Raw genomic sequence first — 23,734 nt, 5'->3', positions numbered from 1 at the left:
TATTATTTTTACATCTGAGTACTATCAATCAGTCATAAACAATAAAAATGGTATTTCTATGGTTATTTTTCCATGTAATAGGCAGTATTTTTATGGATGTCTTAACTTCATTGTCAATTTCAATTATTGCTTCTCTTATTTTTGGTCTTAGTTTTCCAAAGATTTTTATAGTTATTTTGATTGGCTGACCTCCAAATCTGCCAAGCAGCAGGCAGGAAGATAAAAATAAAGTAAGAATATAGACAATGTCCAAATGAGTGGATCCTGTGGCAATGTGAAGTACTATGTACTTCTGGTGGAAATACTCACTTCGGTAGGAATAAGTACAGTAGTAAGGTCGGTAGGTTCTCACAATAATTTGGTTAGTCTACACGAACATTTTAGAGATCGGAGATTCTTCAATGAAGCGTTTAACCCACTGACCGCGATAGGTAGATTGTTAGCGACCTGAAGACTGTCTGGAGACTGAGGTGGACTGATTCAGATGATTGATGGACCGAGTGCCCGACACGTATTCTAGAATACAGCCTATTGATATATGTAAATGACATTCTTATTCTTAACTTACGCCATAAATTCTTCGGTGACATCTTTCGGCGCTTCAGTGTCGGTCGGAAAAAGTTGTGTTGATTGAAGTCTTTACAAAAACTGCTTTTTTTTTTCTTCGAAGGGCTACAGCAAGATGAATATTAATCGACCTCCACTAAGGCCGTCAGTCATGTCATTTTTTTCCAAGAAAATTGAGACAAAAAAAGCACTAGTTCCAAAGATTGAAACATGTGCACGTCATGTGCTGGCCTATCTATTAAAGTAGCAGGTTACTCGAAGTGTAATTACCATTCCACCCTTCAGGCTTATAATAGTTACCTACACATATGCCTACTTGATCAAAGACGTGTATACGTACAGTTCTATCGATCAGAGAATTTTTGAACAGCGAGCTCGCCAATCACCAACGGACCGACACGATTTCCTTACTCTTGCGTAGTCGTTATAGGGTCAAGAGGTTAAAAAAGCATCATGTCATAATGTAACTTTATCTATATTGTACTGATTTTTTTCAAGCAATCGTGACATAGTGTGGCATGTCTTTCTATGATTGATCCATTGTGGGCACATAAACTCAGTCCATGATAACGTTTTATGTGATGTCATTTTCTGTTCTAAACATAAGAATGGTTATTTTGAGTATCGGTTCAGAGATACAGCAAATTATATGACGCAATGTATTTTGACGCAATTTACTATTTAGTCATTTATTTTAAGGCTGCATCTATAATTCCCTGCATAGACTCTCAAATTCAATCAATAGTAGAAGGTAAATAAAATACGGTTGTTGAGAAAAAAGTATTCTAAAATTGCAACATTTTTAAGAATGGCAAAAATATTAGTAAGTAGACAATTTTTGATCAATTAGCTATATGATTCCGGAAAAAACCCTGCAAATAAGATACGAGCAGTCAAGATCGACGGAAAGGTTTCAGCTAGACTTTCTTTAGAAGAAAAATGAACACAATTGCATACATAATATACTGAATAAACATCATAAACATACGTACATATAGGACCATTTCGATAATTTTATAGTGAACCATAGTGTTATGCCGCTGAGGTTGATTTTCAAATAACACTGGTACACTACAGCGGGAGCAGTTTAGTGTTAATTCGTGTCCGGTTACGGAATTCGTAAGTTGTAAACGATGTCGTGAGCTCCTAATTTGAAGAAGCAACTCGTTGCTCAATAATAGCTTAGCCATCTCTTACAGTATTGTTGACTGGAATTGATTTATTCCTTTCTTGTACAGGCCTTCCGGGAATACTCACCCCTGTGAATACTGTCCCTGTGAATCGATTTCAGAAATTTTGACTGCCTTAGATCATATCTCTCTAAAATACTCTGGGGTGGTTTATTATAAAAGGCTTTTACCAAAAATTGCATTCTGACATTAATTTTCCTAAATGTAATGGCCCCAATTTCAATAAGAATGTCCGGAAGAACCTAAACTTTAACATGGTAAATTAAGTCCACATAAAAGCAAAGAACATTTTTTCTAGAAACATCCTGTCGGGCAAAAAGTCAGGAACAGTACAAATATGCCATTTATATTCATAGTTGAGTGCACCCTCACAGTCGAGACCCTGCGCATTTATTGATCTTTCACTGAAGCACAATATGGGGCTCGTTTTATTAATCGTAGTTACGTTTCGCTTCCTCTCAATAGATATCTACTAAAAGTGCCTTTGGTAAAAACCGATATACTATACCTCTTGCATATCTCTCCATTCCAAACACGTTACCATGTGCACTTTGTAAAATAATAGATAGAGCTCGGTCAAAATTGGATACGATGTATTTTTGTACGCTGCCTGCTTGACCAAGATAGAAAACATTTCTATTTGTACTTTTATTCACATGGTAACTAAGTTCAACCACCTTTCGGTTTCCAATGGGTGATCTTGCGAACGTTTGTATAGATAACATGATACCTACTTTGTAGTAAAAAAACTAACTGGGACGTTATTTAAAAGCTGCTGAAATGTCATGTAATAATAACAGCCAAATATGTCAAAATTATTTAAAGTAGTTCGTTTGGAAAAAACATATTCACTTTTAGTATTGAAGAAATTTTGCAAAATTCATACCTGCTGCGGCGGTTTATGTAGTTGTGCATTTATGGTTGGAGATTGTCTGATAATAAACGAGTAGCTTAAAGGATACAAAGGTAAGGTCAAGGAATGAGAGCACAAAATAATCGATGATCTAAGGTTAAATATTCAGCGACCGTCGCCGGCGCTGACGAGCTTGTTTCTGTTTGCATAATTCATTGATCGATTCAGTTCAGTTGCTGCTTGAACCGTGGGCAACAAACGCGATGTTTATCTGAATTTAAATCAACATTTCCGACTATGCGCCTTGACGTCAAACTTTAAATAAAACACTCCTATTATAATAAAACTACTTAAAATATTTACACCAGGTGGTTAAGTTAGGAGGTTGAATTTAGATAACCTAAAAACGTAATGCTCAGTAACTATGCAATGTCTGCAAGACATCCGTAAATTATTTTAGAACTTTTGTTGTCTGGCTATTACTGTCTACAATCTCCTAATAGAAACAGGGAAATGCCCTGCTTGTCTCGTCACTGAATAGGGTTGGTGACCTTTTACACTAGTGGTACTGCTGCTCGCCGCTAAACTGAATTATTTATGCAAGGAAATCCACTATAATCCCCATCATTACCTCGATTTGTCGTAAAATCAATATCAGTTTTATTTGTAGCAGAATTTTATATGACCGTGCTACATGACATGAATTCAAATCAATAAGCATTAACGTAAAACCTAGTTGTCGACATTAAGTGCATCGTTTATTTTAATGTCACCGTATGTAAGTGTGTGTAGCTGCATGCATTGTGTGACATAATATGATCTAAAATGTAATCAATTCTAGTTTAGTAAAATTTACCTCGGCACTTGATCACATCATGACATGGGTATACTGAAAGATATGGTTGAATGATAGCAAACGAAAGAAATGGTGTCAACGGCAGTTTATCAAGAATTTTGATTTTATTCTTATCTTGAGTCCCAGGCGCTATGTCGTTATCTTGTTTGGTAAAGGTATGGAAGATAACATCATTTTTACGATAAAATTTATCTCCCCGTTCTCTTATGAATAACATTTTGCTGCTTTTACAATATTGTGAGTTTAAAGTCTCATGCAGATTAAAGTGATTAGGTACCTAAATCTGCAGTTAGTGCAGATAAGTGTCTACGTCTCGCTTTAAATAAGACATAAAAAATATTAATTTTATATTTGAGTGATATTTTTAATTTTGTCATTGTTATCAGCATAATTACAATAATTGGGTGATGTTATCTTTGTCACATTTTGCATAACTGTGTCAAATTACATAGTAATATAGGTCAAGTCAGTTTCACAGTTACGCGTTTGTGTGAGAATAGTGGTACGCATTAGGATGTTAGTATGGTATTTATATGCAAATAAATCTTCAACGTAATTCCACTTCGCAAAGCAACAATTTATCTACCATAAATCATGTTTCCAAGTACTTCATATTACTTACGTATTTACTAAATCTTCAATTATAATGAAGTACATACATATCACATTGACGGACAGTAGGAAATCTGTCTTGAAACGTATGCCGTCAACGAAAGTTTTCGCGTAAGTAAGTGTTGCGTGTGGACAACATCGATGGCGTCTATTGTTGGCGGCATCCCGTTGCCATCTATTATTGACTCGACGCTGGAGATAGTTGGCGGTGCGCCAGCGCAGACCACGTGTTTGCCCGTCACGGGACGAGACATGCGCGTTTGAGTCCAACCAACGCGCCCCCTGCGCGCACGTCTCACTACCGTGTGCGCTTACGACCGCTGTTAGCCTAAAAACCTGTTTCGATGTTTGTTTTTACGCATGAACCACGGCAGCTACAGTTATAGAAATAAAAAGAACGTACTGATTCCTTCTCGATCCTACGTAGACGTATTATTATAAGTCAGGCCGGATATGCCATAGAATAGGCGAATAGGTATTTAAAAACAACTTCAATTACAATATTGGCACCGTAAACTATCCATAGAAATGCTAGACTTGTTGAAATTCAATTACCAAGGTAACAATATTTCCTTGTTGTAGCTGAAAAACAAGATAAACAATCGGCAAAAATGAAGAATGATAAGAAGGAAGTATGTGTAAAGCCGGTGGTTTGTAGTAATGGGCACACGAGTACGCCCAACGGGCGGGCGGAAGACGAGGGCGATGGCAACAGTGCGCCGGCACCACGTGTGTCGTATGCGGCTGCGGCGCGCAAACCACCTTCGCCACAAATCAACAACACACCCGCCTCCTTCCCCCCTAGTACAGGTTACTATTTACACTTGCCATTTCATTCCCGTTCGATGTGTCATTCAATACCTGAGGGCATTGCATGATTCTGACTTTTCCCGATATATTTTAGCACTACTAATCATATAACATTTACAGAGACACAGAAGATAAAGGCAAATGGTGAGAAGTTGTCACATCCGAAATCCGGAGTTTGTACAATGAAAGTTAACGGAGAGGGACTTGTACCCAGCAATAATGATAGTAAGGATGATAAAATACGTACCAAAGAACCAATATTAAACGGCACAGACAAAACAGAGACCATTGTTAATGGTGACCCAAAAAAAGAATTAGATTGTGATATTAGCAGTAGTGATAATACTAAAGTAGTTTCTAATGGAATTAACAGTGAACCCGATGACCCTAAAACAAACAAGTCTGAAGAAAAACCAGAAGTAATAAAATTAGTTTGTCCCAATAAACCGGAAGGTAAACAGGTATCAGAAAGCAAGAAGGATAAAAAGACAAAAATGGCCGATAAATCTAATGATTCGGAAAAGAAAAAGGAATCTGCAAAAGACAAAAACGCTGATGGCAAGAAAGATAAGAAAGATGATGGTACTGTACATAAAATTGATGGTGCGGATAAAGTAAACGGGGAGAGTAGTAAAGTTTTAAATGGAGATGGGGATAGAGAGTCTTCTCCGAGTGAAGATGGCGATGAGAAGAAGAGAGACGCAGAAGTTGTGTTCATTCAAGACATGGGCTTTACTGTCAAGATTGTGAGCCCTGGAGCTGAGCCGTTAGATATTCAGGTAAGGATATTCAATTTATGTTAATAAGGATCACCTAATTCCCTTAAAGAAGGAACGATTCGTTTTGCTTAAGGCTGAGTAAAAACCAGAACGAAAAACGTAAGCAAAACGAACCTTTTCTTGTTTTTATGTTTGGAAGAAAGTTTTCCGTATGTTCTTGGCACTAATTATGTTTTTGACAGGTTTCAAGCATGGAGCTCGTGCAAGAAATCCACCAAGTGCTAATGGATCGCGAAGATTCGTGCCACAGGACTTGCTTCTCCTTACAATTAGATGGCGTCACTTTGGACAACTTCGCCGAGCTCAAGAACATCGAAGGATTGAAAGAAGGATCTGTTATTAAAGTGAGTAAAACCTCTACGCCACAGTAACATCAGTACATATTATGGCAGTCTCTAAAACGCAATAATTTAATCTAATGTCATTAAAGCTACTTCTGAAATGTATTTAATGTTTCCAACGCGTTATGAATTCTAATCAACCTTTATGTTATAAGCGCGTTAAAATTTAATGACATAAATGGCCTTAAAGTATTGTTTAACTTATCAATATGTATATGCTTATTTTGTATGTTTTCCAATTTGTAGGTTGTAGAAGAGCCCTACACAATGCGTGAGGCTCGCATCCACGTGCGTCACGTTCGAGATCTTCTCAAGTCCATTGACTACACAGACGCTTACGCTGGACAGGAATGCAGCTCCTTAGCCTTCCTCAACGTCATCACACAAGGAGACATTTTAGGTAAATCGGGACATTCGAACTGGCTTTTGTTTTAAAAAAAAACTAGAAGATTTGCAAAGGAAGGTTTGGAAAAATAAGAACATTTTGACTAAAACTATCGAAGCAGATCAAACAGTTTCTCCTTTAGAGCTGGCCTTGTATCGATCATATTAAAATTGATTTACGTTCAAATCTAAATGAACCTAACGTTTCTCGCAATAATTTAAAATGCAGGCTAGTTAAGCGTTCTACTTGTCGTCAATTTAGCTTCCAGAATTTTGGGTATACTGCTATTGTATAGCATTGCCTTCAGCTTGGCGTTACCTGTTACACATAGGTGCATGTTCATTCATTAGTAACAATGAGACGTTTACGAACCTATGAATTAATATTGTTAGTACAACATTGACAGTTCAAACAAACAAACCTTGCATATAAAATATTATGCATTGTCTATTGTTATTTAGCAAATTATTACATCATATTAGGTTCAATGTTATTAATAAATTGTTATAGAAAAGAAAAAGTCCCGTCCAGAGAGTGTTGATTGTACACCTCCTGACTACATAATGCCGGGTAGTACCGAGCGACCATTGCTGCCACTGCATCCAGGACTTACCAAGGAGAATAAGGCTCCACAATGCTTGAAGGTAAACTTGTGAAACAACTTGTTTGACACTATTTTATAGCACAGTTACTGAGAGTTTTGTAACTGAAAATAATTTAGTAATTTAATGCTTATTAATAATTAGATGGCAGACAAAACTGCGACGCAAATTAATAAATTGACTTGTTAACATTTGCGATCAGGTCCTAACCACGTCGGGCTGGAACCCGCCGCCTGGGCCGCGCAAGATGTGCGGCGATCTACTTTATCTGCATGTCGTGACTCTCGAAGACCGCCACTTCCACATCACGGCGTGTCCCCGAGGATTCTACCTTAACCAGTAATATTATAAAACATAATACTCTTTGCTACGACCTTTGCCATACGAGCAGGGAACAAGATAAAATGTATAATGAATGGACTTCATTATTCATTTATGTGTATTCTATTTGGTTACTGCATAATGAGCGCGCGGTGCCGGCTACACGTTGCGCTTACTATTGTTACTAGTTACATCAGTCTTTACCTATGAGATGACTTAGAATAGACTTTGAACAATCAATTGATGGCTAATTAATACAAGTGACATAGTCCACGCTTAGTCATAACTCCAAAGCTAAAAGTCTGTCTTGGGATTAGATGGTGCAAACTCCATTTACCTATTTCTCATATCTTGTATCTAGATAAGAATAATACGACGAGTAGAGTACGCCATTAAATCTGATTAGATTATGATTACGTCTCCGTAAAATCTTTTTTTAAGTTCTCAACTGGAACGATGTAATTTCCCAAATTACAGTTCCCATGACACTTTGATAAAAAGCCGTTAGTTGACCGGAGTATGACATTTTTGATGTTGAAATTGGTAGTTTGATTGCGCAATTTTGACCAGGTCTACCGAAGAAGTGTTCAACCCCCGTCCGGCCACGCCATCGCTGCTGTGCCACTCGTTGATCGAGCTGTTGAGCATCGTCTCGCCTTCCTTCAAGCGAAACTTCGCCCTCGTACAGAAGAAACGTATGCAGAAGCATCCCTTCGAGAGAGTCGCCACGCCGTACCAAGTGTACCAATGGGCCTCTCCTATGCTCGACCATACCGTGGACGCTATTCGCGCCGAAGACAGTAAGTTTTATACATATATCGAAGTTTTACTATTTTTGTATAGGGAAAACCTCATGTTTTGATAGTCCATTTTTCCTTAAACATCCCGTATTTGATTCAATGAACAAAAAATATAGTGGTTTACTTATGGCTTATCTTTATCCTGTAGGAATTCCCTGTGGTAAAATAATTCATATTAACCGGCAAATAAAATTTTATACTAGGTTATCAAGTGGATTGTGTGGTGGGTTTATCCTATCCTTAAACACATAGAAGAGGTTTACTCGAAGTTACAAAAAAAACTTTATGTTCATCGTGCAATTTTTATTGTCAATCTATCAGAACTCCACTCCTTGATTATGCTGTAGTAATTGAAACTTTTATTAGCTAGCTACTACACTGATAATGATTTCGTAGTGTGATTATTTATCGAAGTATTGATCACTATTACATAACTCGTTTTTACAATCTTACAAAGCTGCACAGTAACGTAGATTTTGCATAATCACCATGGTAGTAGTAAATTTGAAAGCCAAATAAACCGTCGTGCGTAAACGGACGCAACTAATTTCCGTAATGAAAATGACATTGTAATGCACGGGAATAGAATAGCGCAACAGACAACAGATTTACATGAACTTTGTTCCATCGAGTTTCTATGCACGGTATATAATTGCATGTTACGAACTCCCCTTCAAAAGGCGTACTCCAATTAGGACCTCGTTAAACTATTCAACGTGCCATTAACAAAAACATGAATTAGAATAAGTGCTTTTGTTGTATCGTTTTTGTTGTTTAATTATGTAGCTAAGTATTTTTCATCATATTTTTATCATATAGGTACTTAAATATTTCAACGCCACAGACGCCAAGCCTGTGAATCGGACATATAAAATACTTTCTACAGGTGTTTGCTAAAGATCTATCTGCTTTACCTAATGTAATATTATAAAGAACAAAAAAAATGTTTTATCCCAAAAACAACAAACGAACCCCTAAAGGTTGACTGAAACTGCAAGAAATGGCTAGTGGGGTACAAAATGGCTAAAGTCTTCACGCTTTTGAGTGTTTAAACCTGAAACCTAATTTATTCTCTGTATTACAGCGTTCTCTTCAAAGCTGGGTTACGAAGAGCACATCCCGGGTCAAACCCGCGATTGGAATGAAGAACTTCAGACGACCCGCGAGCTCCCTCGCTCCACGTTGCCCGAACGCTTGCTGCGTGAGCGAGCTATCTTCAAGGTTAGTAGTAGAGTTACCAGCCTTTTTTATAACGAATATAGTATTAAAAAAAATAGAGTAGATAGGTACATAAGCGGAAATCAGGAGGGGAAAAGTACACATTAATTTTTAATCATTATTTCTCCACGAATATTTTTTAAATGTCATGAAAGTAATTCGTTCTGAAATACCCTTACTCGACATTTAACAAAAAATTAAAATATTTCGTACTATATATTTTTTTCTACAGTATATTGACTGAAATATAGAACGGATGGTAACCCTGATCGCGAGTCTAGCGCGCGAGTACACACGCATGCATGCAACTTGTTATAAGTAACTTTCATTGACAGATTCATTATTAATGACGGACGGCTGTAACAGATATTATTGTTGTTAGACATGCTGATGTGCTGTTTGTTTCACGAATGAATGCCAAATTATTAGAGCAACCTTGAGGCATACTTTTCTTACACTATTCGCCGAATTTACATTTTTATTTATTCAATACACTATGGTAGACTTACAACTATATAAAATCTTAATTAAGAAAGAAGCAATAGATGGTATTTTTTTTAATAAGTATTTATTATTATATTATTTATTCAAGAAAAACATTTGCACTATACATTTTAAGACAAAAAAAAATAAATTTACATATTAATGCAACAGTAGACTCTATTTTTTAAACTAGGACTCACATATGGTAGAAAGTCATTTACGATCCTCATTTATAATAATTATTATGTATTCTACAAATATATTTATCCAGTAATCCGACTTTAGTTTTAATATTTTTTTCTAAAACTCAGGTCCACAGCGACTTCGTAGCGGCAGCAACTCGCGGCGCGATGGCCGTGGTAGACGGCAACGTGATGGCCATCAACCCAGGCGAGGAACCCAAGATGCAAATGTTCATATGGAACAACATATTCTTCTCTCTCGGCTTCGATGTACGCGACCACTACAAGGATCTAGGCGGAGATGCCGCTGCATTTGTTGCACCGGTAAGTTCATTTGTATGCGGTATGCAAAATGCCAGATTGGCTAGACTAGAAAACATCGTTAAAGTTACAATTGACCTTGGTCTTGGCAATGACATTTGAACAGCAAAGTCAGGTTTTTTAAATGCAATAAAGTTAAATTCAAGAATCAATTTTGGTTTCAGTAGATAAGCTAAATTGTGGCCCGATTACAAGACTTTACATTTCAACTTTAATTTTGAGTTCAATAGATAGATGATACATGATTATGTCCACTTTACATTCCAATTTCCCTCCAGCGCAACGATCTCCAAGGAGTTCGCGTCTACAGCGCAGTCGACACCGCCGGTCTACACACTCTAGGCACCGTAGTTGTAGACTACCGCGGCTACCGAGTCACTGCACAGTCTATCATCCCCGGCATATTGGAGAAGGAACAAGAACAGAGCGTGGTTTACGGCAGTATCGACTTTGGTACCACTGTGTTGTCGCACCCGAAGTATATGGAGCTGGTAAGTCCCTAGCCTTAGACGTGACTTAGGCCGCCAGCCCAAGTCCGATAAATCGGCGACCGATTTTTTGTAGTAGAAAAATAGGACACTATAGAATCTATAGTATAGATAGTGCAACGCATACGTCCTACAGAGTGTCTGACGTAAAACTGCCCGTATGTGATCTAAGTTCTTCCAAAAGAATTTCTTTGAAAGGTGCAGCTTTCTGCATTGCAAGAAACTACATAAGAAGCTCAACAGATATCGATTTTAGAGTTTCTAAACGTCTCAGACAGGTATAGAAGTGTTGCGTGCCATGAATGTGGGTTTATAGGTCATCACTTACGCGGTGTCCTGCGTGAGCGACGAACGCGACGCGACGCGACGCAACACGACGCGACGTAATGCGACGCGATGCTATACGCGACAGATGTCCTACGTGATTTTGGTCATTACTTCTCAAATCATGGAGAAGTTGTGTTACAATTTTGCTTGAAAGTTCATATTTAAAGTACAGACAGCAACAATCTTCCAACTTGTTTGTACTAATAAACGATTTCTTTAATATTTATGTTTTTTTTGTCCCACAACAATCAACGCTTCTGAATAGTTCGCGGTGTCGCGTCTGGTCGCCCTCAAAACAAGTACGCGTTACGTCGCGTCTCGCCGCAGACTGTCACATAGGCCGCATGTAGGGAATTCCTTTGAGTTGATCGCGTTCGTCGCGTTCGCAGCGTCGCGTCGCGTCGCGTTCGTCGCTCACGCAGGACACCGCGTAACACGGCTGAACAAATTCACACTACAGCAGCTATCTTCATAAGTTATTAATTAACATGTTCGTGCTAGAAAACACGCGAAGCTCATGTTTTCTACGTAGATATGTGTGTTAAATAAATTATTTTTATGGAAGTGATAATTTGTCAGTTGCAATTTAGAGGGATATTTAATTTAAGCACTTAGTTATTTATTTTATTATGTTTTTAATTATTTGTTTTATGAATTACTGCGGCTTCACCCGCCGTCCGAGGAAACTACAGTCCCGGACAATATAAAATAGTCAGTGTAGGGATAAAGTGAAACAAGGCCTTTATTTGAATATATGGAATCTATTGTTACTCTCAGAACACCATGTTTTCAAGTATATAACAAAAGACATTACTTCTATGTAAATCCTAGCGGTCACAGATAATTGACCATGCACCGGTAAAGGAGGTATTACATTGTATAACATCTTCTTTTCAACAGTCAGACTCTACTCTCAACAGTAAAATTGGTTCAGTATTTTCAGGGTACTAACAGAAACATGTTTTCTTTGTTATATTCTTTACTATATTAATATTATTGTTAATTGTTAAAATGATTTGTTTAGTTAAGCAAAGCGGGCCAGCAGTTGAAGATAATGCCACATTCAGTGATCAGCGCCAACGGTGAGACTGTCGAGCTGTGCTCCAGTGTCGAGTGTAAGGGTATCATTGGCAATGATGGCAGACACTACATTCTGGATCTACTGCGTACTTTCCCGCCTGATGTCAACTTCTTGCAATGTAAGTTAAAATGTCACTACCGCTTCAAAAATTTTCATAAAGTCTTGGAATAAAAATGAAATAAGAGCTCTTATTGTATCCATGTATATTAATCATGAAATGTGTTTTTTTATTTCAGTGGAAGACGATGAACTGAGAGAGGATATCAAGTCAATGGGCTTCCCCATTATTCACAAGCACAAACTATGTTGCCTCAGACAGGAATTAGTTGACAGTTTCGTCGAGTAAGTGCTTATCAGAATTCTTAAATGATTAAACTTCTTTTTGAACAATCCCTAAGAATTTATTTTACTTTTCAGGGCACGTTATTTCATGTTCATTCGCTACGCCGCTTTCCATCTGCAACAGTTAAGTGCTAAGCGTCAACGTGACAATGCTGCACAGAAATCGATAGAAAATAAGGAGAGCGAAACCAAGGAGGCTGCCAATGAGACTGAAACTAAGGAAGTCAAACGTGACGCGAAGAGCCAGGAGAAAGAAGTTAAGGACAAGAAACAAAAGAAGGACAAAGAAGATAAGAAGGAAAAAGAAGATAAGAAAGAGAAGGAAAGTGCCAAAAAGGAGACTAAAGATAAAGAACCCGTTGATGAGAAGGCCGCACCCAAGGGTGAGAAGAAGGATGATGAGTTACTCCTCAATGAGAATTATTCTGAGATTGATACTGATGTTGCTAAGAAGATTGTTGAAAGTATAACTGATTCGATCTGCAGTGGATCAGACAAACAAGAGAGTGATTGTAAGTATTGTTGATTGAATATTCACTAACAGTATTATCTACCTTAAATTTGATATTTAATTCGTATATTTCTATGTATCGTTTCTTATCTACGATCGGTAGATATTGAATAGTTATAAATAGTAAATCGTAACACGTCAGCAACTAGAGCAATGAACAGAGGCCAAATCAATATCTTTCAGTACTTTTCCGTTCATTTTTTGCTGACGATTTTCTCTCTTATCTATTCCATCTTTCAGAACACGATATTTTTGACTGTATACTTAATCATTATTCAGTTAAAATATACATAATTTCCTTCAAAGTAGATTACATACCTATCTCATCTCCTTTACAAGAATTCATCTCATGTCGGCTCAACCGTTTCTGTGAAACAAATAAATAAAATACTTTAATTGGGTATTATAAAAATTCTTTAACTAGGTCCAAAATAAAATACTTTATTATATTCATTTGGCAAAGCATCTTAAAATAATGCCACTGCCCTTTATCGTTTTAATGGAAAAAAAATATATTCATTTATTTATCGTTGTTTTAAGGAAAATAAGTACACAGCTTGATGTGAAAAATCTGTGACGTCACATTTCACATTTTCATACAAATTGCATAGAAAGTAACCGTTTTCGACATTTCATTAAAAGTATTGAGTTTGACTAGTTGTCAAGTACCGAATTGCATTTATCCATGCTAAATATGTCCGTGTCAACAGCAGGGGAACGTTCCCGCGCAGTGGTCGCTGCGGCGGCGCGGGCTGTAGCCTCACTGAAGGAGTCGGAGTTCGATGTCCGGTTCAACCCCGACGTGTACTCCGCGGGTATTAAACACGCGGCCGAACCTGAGCAGCTGGCTAAACAGAGACATCTCGTGAAAGAAGCTGCGGCGTTCTTGCTTACTACGCAGATACCGGCTTTTGTAAGTTTTAAGATGATCCGTAGCTTACATAACTTAAATTTTACTTTCTTCTTATTGGAAAAGAGTAGAATAAAAATAAATGCGATTTGATGTGGATCAAAATGCAGCAAGTCTCAACTGATTCAAATTGGTTCTTCAGTGGTGACGGTTCAATTTGATCGCTATTTTATTTGATCTTTTGTGATGTTTTGCGTTTCTAGTTGGAATCGAATCTGCCGTGATGGTTGACTGCTTTTAAAAACAAATAAATAATTCGGAAAAATATTTCCAAACTTGCCAGTCCTAATAAAATTCAACCTTCATCGTTCGTCTTCGTTTTTTAAATTAAGATTTTTCCATCCAGGTCCGCGAGTGCCTGGAGCACACGTCGGCACCGATGGACGGCGCGGGGCTGACTGAAGCCCTGCACGCGCGCGGCATCAACGTGCGCTACCTGGGCCGCGTGGCCGCCGCGCTCAAGCCGCACGCGCACCTCGCCTACCTGCACGCCATCGCCGTCGGAGAGCTGCTGCTGCGCGCCGCCAAGCATATCTACACGGCTTATCTGCAGGTCAGTTGTGACGACTATCCCTTATACACTATACAACGTGCGCTACCTGGGCCGCGTGGCCGGCGCACTAAGTCGCAGCCGCAGGTCAGTCGAAAGATTCTGAACGTCTTACATGACTTGAGTGGATGATTCTAGAGTCTATTCGAGTTGCCAGCTGCTTTATACGAAGTAAAGTTGTCTGTGGTCTTGTTATATGGTATTTGTCAGGGAAGTTCACGAAATGAAAGTTCCTAGTGGTTAGTGGTAATTGAAATTAACATTTTTTTTTTAAATTATACTAGCACAATCTCCATATAGATTCAATACCAAGTTATGTGATATCCTTGACAATGTCTTTCCAAGCCATGACATATCTGGATTATGTGTTATCTGTGTGCCCCAATTATATGCTGCTACAAATTGTAATCCTAATTTGAATCACTCAGGGTTGCGAAGCCATGTGCATCGGTGCCGCAGTTGCACACTTCCTGAACTGCCTGGTGGGAGCATGCCCCAACCCGGCACTGAGCGCAGCGGAGGGCCCCGGAGCAGCCCGGGGTGGGGCCCGCGGGGGCCGAGGCCGGAGGGCCCGGCGCCACGCGCACGCGGCCCCGCCGCCCGACCCGCACCCCGACTGGCACAACCTCACGCCCAAGTCGCTCTTCACGCACATCAAGCATGAACTTAAGGTTGGTAGAGTTGATATATAGATTTTAACTGTTTGTTACAACAGGCAAAGTATTGTCGAGACAGTTTTATTGAATGCTAGAAATTTTTATTATAAAAGACTACTAATAATTTTTAACTTTACCAGAAACTTTTGTCAATTACTTAATCAATCAGAAAACAAATTCATTTTTTTTATGGGTAAACAATCACACTAAATTTCGGAATCTCCTTTTAGAAATTGGTGATATAATTTATTTTTAATTCTTTTCGCAGGCATACTGGGGTTATGAACTTAACGCAGACAGCATGGATTCTGTCATAGAGAAACATGGTTTACAGAAAATATCACTGCTCAGGTATATTTTTATATGTATTAATCTTTTAAAACTTATACATTGATTTTTAAAATTGTGTAACACAAAACATTTTTTATTTACAGATCTTTTGCTCTCAAAGTAGGCCTACAGTTGATGTTGCGCGAATATGACTTTGATAGCAAGAACAAGGCACCGTTCACGGCTACTGACATCATGAACATCTTCCCAGTCGTCAAACATATCAATCCACGAGTAAGTAGACATAACTTCTCTTCAGAATAAATTCTGTGTAGCTTTTTCTCAACTATGTGGGCGACCCTAACATCTTATAGGCGATGAAGATTGTTTTACATTGGGTAACATTATTGATACTGGTTTTCAATACTTTCCGATTTTAGCATAAAGAGAAGACATAAGTTGCCTATGCAAAATTCATCTGCCTAGCCTTTTCCAACTATCTTGGGGTCGATTTCCAGTCTTTTGAGTACCCGTAACGACTGCTTATAATCGATCGATCTGCTCGGTCTTCACTTAGCCACTTGGTCTTCACGCCTATGCAAACGATGTTTTATACGGTACTATTCCAGGCATCGGACGCATACAACTTCTACACGACCGGTCAGAACAAGATTCAAGCGGGCGCCGTCTCCGAAGGCCACGAGTTAATCGCCGAAGCCCTAAACTTGTTGAACAATGTCTATGGGGCGATGCATGGAGAAATTGCCCAGTGCCTCCGTATGGTGGCGCGACTGTGCTACGTGACCGGAGAACATAGAGACGCCATGGCTTACCAACAGAAGGCTGTGCTGATGTCCGAGCGTGTCAATGGAATCGATCATCCGTATACGATTACTGAATATGTGAGTTTGTATTTTATTATATGCCTAAAATATTTTTCTGCAGTTAATTATGTGGATTTTTTATCCTAATGTAATTTTTATGCGGTTCCCTAATATTATTAACCAGCGACAAAAAAGAGGGGTCTTAAAAGTTTGGTGTGTCTGTAGTTCTGTCGTGGCACCAATTTTTACTTGGGTAAATGAGTTTATGTAACTGCATAGAATATTAATGTGTAGATAATATTTATGGGAAGATGTACCGATAAATGTCTTCCAGCTATTTCGGAGATCACCCATAACACACGTCACACAGTAAATGAATTTACTTTTCATTTCAGGGTATTTCGTCCACTTTAATATTGAAGTCTAGTGTCCCCAAGCTTTTACAACCAAATCCCAGTTATAATATTTATTTATCCCTTTCACAGTCCCACTTGGCGCTGTACTGCTTCGCCAACGGTCAAGTGAGCACGGCGCTGAAGTTGCTGTACCGCGCACGTTACCTCGCACTGCTCGTGTGCGGCGAGAATCATCCCGAGATGGCGTTACTTGATGTAAGTTTATTGTAAATTTACTTCTTTTTGATCACGTATACAGAATTCTCAACATATAAAATACAGGAGAAGCGGCGAGAAGATCAGTCCCACATGACGAGTTCTTTTATAATAAAAAGCCGCAAAAAAATGTCTTCACTTCGAACTAACGCTTGTTCGCAAACGTGGTCGTTTTTGACATGAGAAGGCTACTAATATCGATCTTCATATCTTTTTTCAATTTTGTCCATTGTTGAATATCCTGTATTAATAACCTGGCTACAGAATGTCCAAATATTTGCCACAGTGAGGTTTCCTTTAAAGCACTAATCACATTGCAGTTGCGGTCTCCCGTGTATTCTAAGCAGATTTTTTTTGTATTTTTTATTGAATTGTAGAGTATTTTTTATACATTTTAATGATTGTTTTCTGTATCTGTGATATTCAGAGCAACATCGCGCTGATCCTGCACGCGGTGGGCGAGTACGAGCTGTCGCTGCGGTTCGCGGAGCGCGCGCTGGCGGTGACGGTGGCGGCGCACGGGCCGCGCTCGCTGAAGGCGGCGGTGGCGCGGCACCTGCTCGCGCGCACGCTGTCCTGCCTCGGAGACTTCCGCGCCGCGCTCACGCATGAGAAGGAGACTTACTCTATCTATAAGCAGCTGGTAAGCATCACGGATATTGTCATAGTAGTTTAACAATAAGGGATCTATCAAACGTCACGCAGTCAAGCTGTCAGTTTTGCGTTTTATTACGTTACATAGATATGCTCACACAGGAGTCAGAAAGCGTTCTGACCGCGTCGGTCAAGTACGAGGAATAGTACTAGAGCTCGAACGCAAAACTGACTGCTTGAAAGCTCGATCACGTGTACGCTCTCTGTCTGATAGATCCCTAAACAGTAAAATATGGCGGATCATTCACCCTTATCATGGTATCATAATATAACAACATCATGGTACCCATATTTGAAAAAATAAATGTCTTTGTCTAATGAAATTGTTATCCCACATTATTTTAACGTAACTTAATTTAAATATAACCAATTTCCAGCTGGGCGAGAAACACGAGAAGACCCGCGAGTCCTCGGAATGCCTGCGCCATCTGACCCAGCAAGCAGTCGTACTGCAGAAGCGGCTCGCGGAGGCATACGCGCGGTCGCCCCACGCCGCGCCCGCGCCGCCGCCGCTGCACATCCAGCCGCCCGGCATGGCGTCCGTCATCGATATGCTCAACCTTATCAATGGCATTCTGTTTGTGCAGATCAGGTTAGATAAGATTTTTGGGTGTTTTAAAACAAATTGTTTCTACCAATATCTAAAAAACATAAAAAAATGTGTCATTGCAATAATAACAACCAGTCTCTTATGGTTCAAAGAAAGGAATGCTCATAGACAAAATCAAATTGTTTCTCAATATTTTTTAATTTTGTATCACTGCAATAATGAGAAGCTTTCTTTTATGGTTTTACGAAAGACATGCCCCATGTTTCAAGACAAAAAGCCCTTAAACATTTAAGGAATCGATTTACATAAAATTTATTTAAATCGATGTACTTTTATACATAATTTTATGTAAATCGATTCTGCCGTTTGACTCTGTTGTTCACTTTTATTATGTTAGTTAGTTTTCCTTTCACCCAAATATATTAGAGAACATATTATTAAAACATGTGTTTGTTGTACGTCAGTCCGCAAGACATCGAGCAGTTCAAGGCGGAGATCGAGAAGCGGCAGCTGAAGGAGCTGCCGCTGGGCGGCGTGCTGGGCTCGCTGGACAAGGCGCCCGCCGACGACGACAGTTGAAGCGCCACATGTTCCACGACCATTGGACATTTAACTATATACATTGTTATTTTAATATAATTATTGATTGATGATATTGTTCCTTATCTATGAATGTATGCGGTAGTGAATAGTGTGCTAAGGTTTGATGTAGACTTTTTTTGTTAGTAAAATTTTGAGGATATTATTTTGATCAAATAATTAAGTGTTATTTTAAATGAATTCACGCGGACTGCAAAAAGTAAGCATGTGCGTACATTTCGCTCAAATCACGCAGATCTAGTTTTAATTTTACGCTTCCGTTCGGAATTCACAATTTTATCTACACCCAAAGTAGTGCAATTTCAAGTAGTGATAATAGCAATAAGTTTTGGTTGTGAACCTGAGACCGTGTGCGTCGCTATGTTATGGTAACTGGTGCTACTGCCAATTTGTCCTTCGTATATATTATAATGGTTTTATGAATTGTTATTGTCGAGTATTATTTTTTTTTAACTAGTACGGGAGTATATTGTTGAAACACCTGTAGCAGTAGAAATTCAGTTATATTGTGATTGAAATGTAACAGGATTTGAATGGCTCGGATATGCGACTTGGAGCCATTAGGATGTCCACGAATTAACTGCATGCTAAATTCTAAATAGTTTATATATAGAGAACAACTTAATGAATTTAGCTCGATTTACAAACACTGCCTTTAATGTTACATTTTAGTTTCAGGTTTAGTTGTTAGTGCCATATGAATGTAGTGCATGTAAGTTGTGTAATATTTTTGTTAGTCTGTGATATAGCATGTTTATCATCGAGTGACTTGCCTTTTATGCAATAAAGACATTGTAACTGGCAATACAGTTTCGGCTTCCAATCTGTTTGGTATGTAAAGTAAGATCTACTAAATCAACAAATAATAAATTAGTGAGTATAATATAATGAATAATGATATACTTATCGTCGATATAATTTATAATATAACGAGCCTTGTGAAAGAACATGTAGCTACGGTGTATTCATGTTATACTTCTATGATATAAATCAACTATTCTTATAATGGTATTGATATCTTGTCAGTGACGCCAAATGAACAAATGTTAATGAATGAGTGTTTTGGGAAAAATGTATTTTAAGAGTACTTTGCCTTTCGAAATCAACAGTTTCTATGTCATGTCGTTAATCGTTGTCCAGTGTCGCTACATATCCGAATTAGCTTTGTTGTATGTTAGTCGTCACATTTCACTTCAAGCATCGAAACATTTTGCCTTTATTTGTGTCAATCTTGATAAAATATATTTATTTACTTTACGACGACAGTTATTACAACTGAATGTCAATAATGTTGGCGATAACCCATGCTGTTTTCGTGATTATTCTTAGATGTTCTTCATGTTGTAATAACCTAATCTAATCGTGTAACTTATGGGTTTCATAGATTGTGCTTTGAGTCAATTCTCTCATGTAGTTCACATATGTATTTTAAATATTTCAGGCCATACTTGTGTATGTGAAAGTATACTGTTACCACTCACTTTTATAGTAATAGATTGCACGTCATTGCGTATCGATGAAATCTGACAATGCATCGTCAGTTTCATATCAGTGTGAGCATATTGTGCATGCAATGTGTTTTATTTCACTAATATACATTATAAGGAGAATGCGGTAAGGTTACCATGTGGTAATACGATAATACTTGACGATAAAGAGTTATCGTCGAGAGATTGTCATCGATACGCACATCGTACCGTGCTCGTTAGCTAAATATATAAGAATGTTGTTCGATGAAGTACGTGCCTAAGCAAACAATAATCAATCGTTGTTGTTACATTTCTTTAACAATATGATGACCATGTAAATACGGCGCTGTTCGTAGTATGATAATAAAAAATCGTTTTTAAAAATCCTGTTTATTACTTCTTATCCTTGTCCTTTTTTTTATTTAAATATTCACAAAAAACAAAATTAATAAAGTAAGATAACATTTACGTAGTCCTGCTTCATAAATGTTCTTACAAGAATAAATAAACGCAAATGATGCGAGATGGTAAATTGTAAAAGAATACCACTTAAAAATAAATGTACTTATAGGAGTACTCATTTAAAGCTACTTAATATTTTCAAACTATATAGATATGCTTACACTAGAAGTGGAGTTAGGCGGGGATTGAAATCGCGACTATACCATCAGCTACACGCACTATACACGAATATACTATGCGTTCATATATATAGCTGCACAGAACAAAAACAAAGTTACTAATGCATTATGGCGTAGGCATGTTCTATGAGCACGTTATTTCCGTGCGCGGGGTCTAGGCCTAGGCCTGGCTCGGGGGCGGGGGCGGGGCCTGCGCCTGCGAGCTCGCGAAGACCGGCCGCGTTCTAGCTGTGCAGCAACCAATTCTCCCAACGCACCGCGTTCAGCCAGCATTGATAGGAAAGTGCATATAAACTCATCGTAGTTGTGTGTGCGCCGGCAGTCGTCCACCTGAAAAGAAAATAAATAAGCTTCAATAAATTGTTTTCGAGTGTCCACATTGTGTGCAACAACTGAGGAGTCTGCTAAGCCCTGGCCAGAGTCTGTAGTTGTGTCTGTGATAAACTTGCAAACTATTGAATGGATTTTCATGGGATTTCAGAACAAATTGGATAAATAACCAATAGCAAAAATTATATAAATGAAAGCTATTTATAGACATTACCTTATACATATCCCTTTTATCATTCTCATCATTGAGAGCTTGCTGACATTGCTGAACCTCATTAACGATACTGCTCATCAAAGCATTCAGTTCCGAGTGTGTTAGCAATAGTTTCTTCAGTTTGATTGGTTGATCAGGTTCTGTCTCACAACACACTAATATGGGAGAATCATTGCTCTTCACTAGAGCTGTGATGGAGGTGGGGTACAGCTGGAAATAAATTGAAATTAATGAATGAATTTTAACAATGTCATAAGGGAAAAATGGTGTTATGTTTACTCCTCCAAAGAACAGCACATACAACTAATTGCTGTTTTACAACCAAGTTTGAATAAATAACTTCCAGTTTGTCTACTTTTCTAATGTTGAAATAGCAAATAGTACTTACATCTCCTACTATTTGATTGTCTCTGTTGATTGTGACAAACTTTACAACTGCACCCTGTTCTACTGGATCCACTATAAAAAAATAAAAACATGATTTAGTACAAAAATATTTGGTATAAACAGAACTGACTGATATTGTGAAATTGTGCTTTACAGTTACCTAAAATAATGCTGCTGTCTTGCTGTGGCCGATCATTAGCTCCAATCTCAATAGTCATGGGTCTTGTATAGTCCACATCATACAACTGCAGTTGTGATGACTCCAAAGCAGTCAGTATTGTCTCCTCACTGATTTGCACTATATTTTCATTTAAAGAGTTCTCATTGCTGCCTTCTGATAATAATTCACCTTGTTCTGCAATTTAAAGTAGGAATAAGTTTTTTTTCTTGATACATATTTACCCTTGTAATATGTTCATTTACATATATATTTAAAGCCTTTTTATTTCCATTTCTTTACAATATTTTCATATACATAAAACCTAATATGTATTGTTTTTGGTGGGTGTAATAAGTTTATTATGAATAAATATAATTTATTATGATGTTGCAGACTTTAACATTTTGGTAATTTAAACTAACCGTTAACTTCCCTGCGTTTCGAAAGTAAATGTCGTAAATGCTTTCCTATTTTTGAGATTGCTTCCTTTACCCTCTTCTGGTTAAGTTCAAGCGCGTTCAGCTTCTGAGTTAGTGCTAGCCGCCTATCAGGTACAACAGCCATTAGGTTAAACCTGAAACATGACACCAATATGTTATAGACCAATTCCTCATATTATTATTCTTGTTTTACAAAACTATTCAGTATTTAGAAGTCTGCCTACCTTATATCATGTACTTGTTCTCCAGCATCTCTTCCAAGTCTCTCGGCCATGACTCTCCTAAACTTATCTGTCCAGTCCTCATCAGATGCCCATGGCCCATGATCCGTAGGGTATGGCTTGAGTCCATCCAGCTCAAACAAATGGCCATTGATTGGCACAAAACATACAAAGTGGTATGCTTCACCTAGAAATACCAAAACATTATATAATACTCGCTTCAATCTGAAATCAGAGGTAACTGTTTTCTGCACATGGATAAAAAGGAGTCAATGTTTCAATTTGAGCTATTTTAGTGCCAAGTTTCATCAAAATAAGGGATTTTGTATTGTATTAAGTATTTTTTGTGTGAAAGAGTATCAAAACCATTGGTAGAATTAAGAATGTATTGTCTATCTAATAAGAAATACACAGTGAATATCCAATTATACCTGTGAATCGTCCAGTGGACACACCAGCATTTTTATCAGTCTTCTTCCTGGCTTGTGGTATGGCATGAGAGTTGTGAGCACAAGCCAACTCTGGAGTGTTCCCAATGGCCCAACCTTTGTTCTCTGGGTTCATTCCAAGAGTATGGTGCTGTATAATGAATGGCAAACAATGTAAATAAGAAACAATAGGATATTGTTTTAAAATAAGAACACCAAAAGAAAGTAAACTTTTGTATTGTTTTGTTATTTACCTTTAATCTGCTTAGTGTTTCTCCTAAATGAAGATTAGGATAGTTTAATAGTATAGACAGCAACGCATGAGTGGCGCAACTGTTCGGGACCATTTGCTGAGCAAAGAATATATTGTTTATAGTCTCTTCATCGCGTACGAAACTTTCAATCTGTTCCACGAACTTCCTGCGGGAGCGGCGCTCTTCTATCCATCGGAATAAGAAGATAAACCCATATACCGGACTTTCCAAGGGTTTGTGTAAGTCATAAATCTCTTCTACCTGAACCCCTTTTACGCCGAAATCCTCTAACAATAGGGTAAACAATCCTGGGTCGCTTTCTAACTCGAGCCATCCCTCTGTCAAGCTATTCAGCTCTACTGGCATGTTTTTCATAGATAAAGATTACTGTGCACGTGTTTCAGTCGAATAGTCTGATTGATCCCCCTATTTAATCCTCAAAATCTCAATAATTCCTTTGTGGAGGAACAGGATCCAATGTTGTGGTTTGTCAATC

At 38.1% G+C, this 23,734-nt stretch overlaps 2 protein-coding genes across 3 annotated transcripts in view; one reads left to right on the top strand and one right to left on the bottom strand.

Moving 5' to 3' along the window:
- Positions 1-20,547, top strand: part of LOC124637753 (clustered mitochondria protein homolog) — a 26,837-nt gene extending 6,290 nt beyond the window's left edge. Inside the window, exons 2-24 of one of the 2 annotated variants that reach the window (XM_047174390.1) lie at positions 4,661-4,888; positions 5,009-5,667; positions 5,850-6,011; positions 6,255-6,408; positions 6,904-7,037; positions 7,198-7,334; positions 7,887-8,116; positions 9,201-9,337; positions 10,129-10,323; positions 10,599-10,811; positions 12,160-12,334; positions 12,453-12,558; positions 12,634-13,070; positions 13,780-13,982; positions 14,326-14,532; positions 14,958-15,200; positions 15,454-15,536; positions 15,620-15,749; positions 16,085-16,357; positions 16,765-16,890; positions 17,318-17,533; positions 17,922-18,136; positions 18,559-20,547. In XM_047174390.1, the coding sequence (XP_047030346.1) occupies positions 4,661-4,888; positions 5,009-5,667; positions 5,850-6,011; positions 6,255-6,408; positions 6,904-7,037; positions 7,198-7,334; positions 7,887-8,116; positions 9,201-9,337; positions 10,129-10,323; positions 10,599-10,811; positions 12,160-12,334; positions 12,453-12,558; positions 12,634-13,070; positions 13,780-13,982; positions 14,326-14,532; positions 14,958-15,200; positions 15,454-15,536; positions 15,620-15,749; positions 16,085-16,357; positions 16,765-16,890; positions 17,318-17,533; positions 17,922-18,136; positions 18,559-18,673 (4,778 nt within the window). In that variant the 3' untranslated portion in view covers positions 18,674-20,547. The remainder of the gene's footprint in view (positions 1-4,660; positions 4,889-5,008; positions 5,668-5,849; positions 6,012-6,254; positions 6,409-6,903; positions 7,038-7,197; positions 7,335-7,886; positions 8,117-9,200; positions 9,338-10,128; positions 10,324-10,598; positions 10,812-12,159; positions 12,335-12,452; positions 12,559-12,633; positions 13,071-13,779; positions 13,983-14,325; positions 14,533-14,957; positions 15,201-15,453; positions 15,537-15,619; positions 15,750-16,084; positions 16,358-16,764; positions 16,891-17,317; positions 17,534-17,921; positions 18,137-18,558) is intronic. The other variant, XM_047174391.1, reaches the window with a different exon arrangement.
- LOC124637754 (ubiquitin carboxyl-terminal hydrolase calypso) lies at positions 20,538-23,734 on the bottom strand. Its single transcript, XM_047174392.1, has 8 exons — positions 23,239-23,734; positions 22,988-23,135; positions 22,560-22,743; positions 22,318-22,469; positions 21,896-22,090; positions 21,737-21,807; positions 21,349-21,558; positions 20,538-21,134 (listed from the first exon to the last, which is right to left on the bottom strand). Exons 1-8 carry the CDS (start codon positions 23,611-23,613, stop codon positions 20,940-20,942), a joined length of 1,530 nt encoding a protein of 509 aa, XP_047030348.1. The 5' UTR covers positions 23,614-23,734; the 3' UTR covers positions 20,538-20,939.

Source organism: Helicoverpa zea, chromosome 16, assembly GCF_022581195.2.
Source record: "Helicoverpa zea isolate HzStark_Cry1AcR chromosome 16, ilHelZeax1.1, whole genome shotgun sequence".
NCBI classification, from domain to species: domain Eukaryota; kingdom Metazoa; phylum Arthropoda; class Insecta; order Lepidoptera; family Noctuidae; genus Helicoverpa; species Helicoverpa zea.
This window is presented reverse-complemented; position numbering and strand designations above follow the sequence as displayed.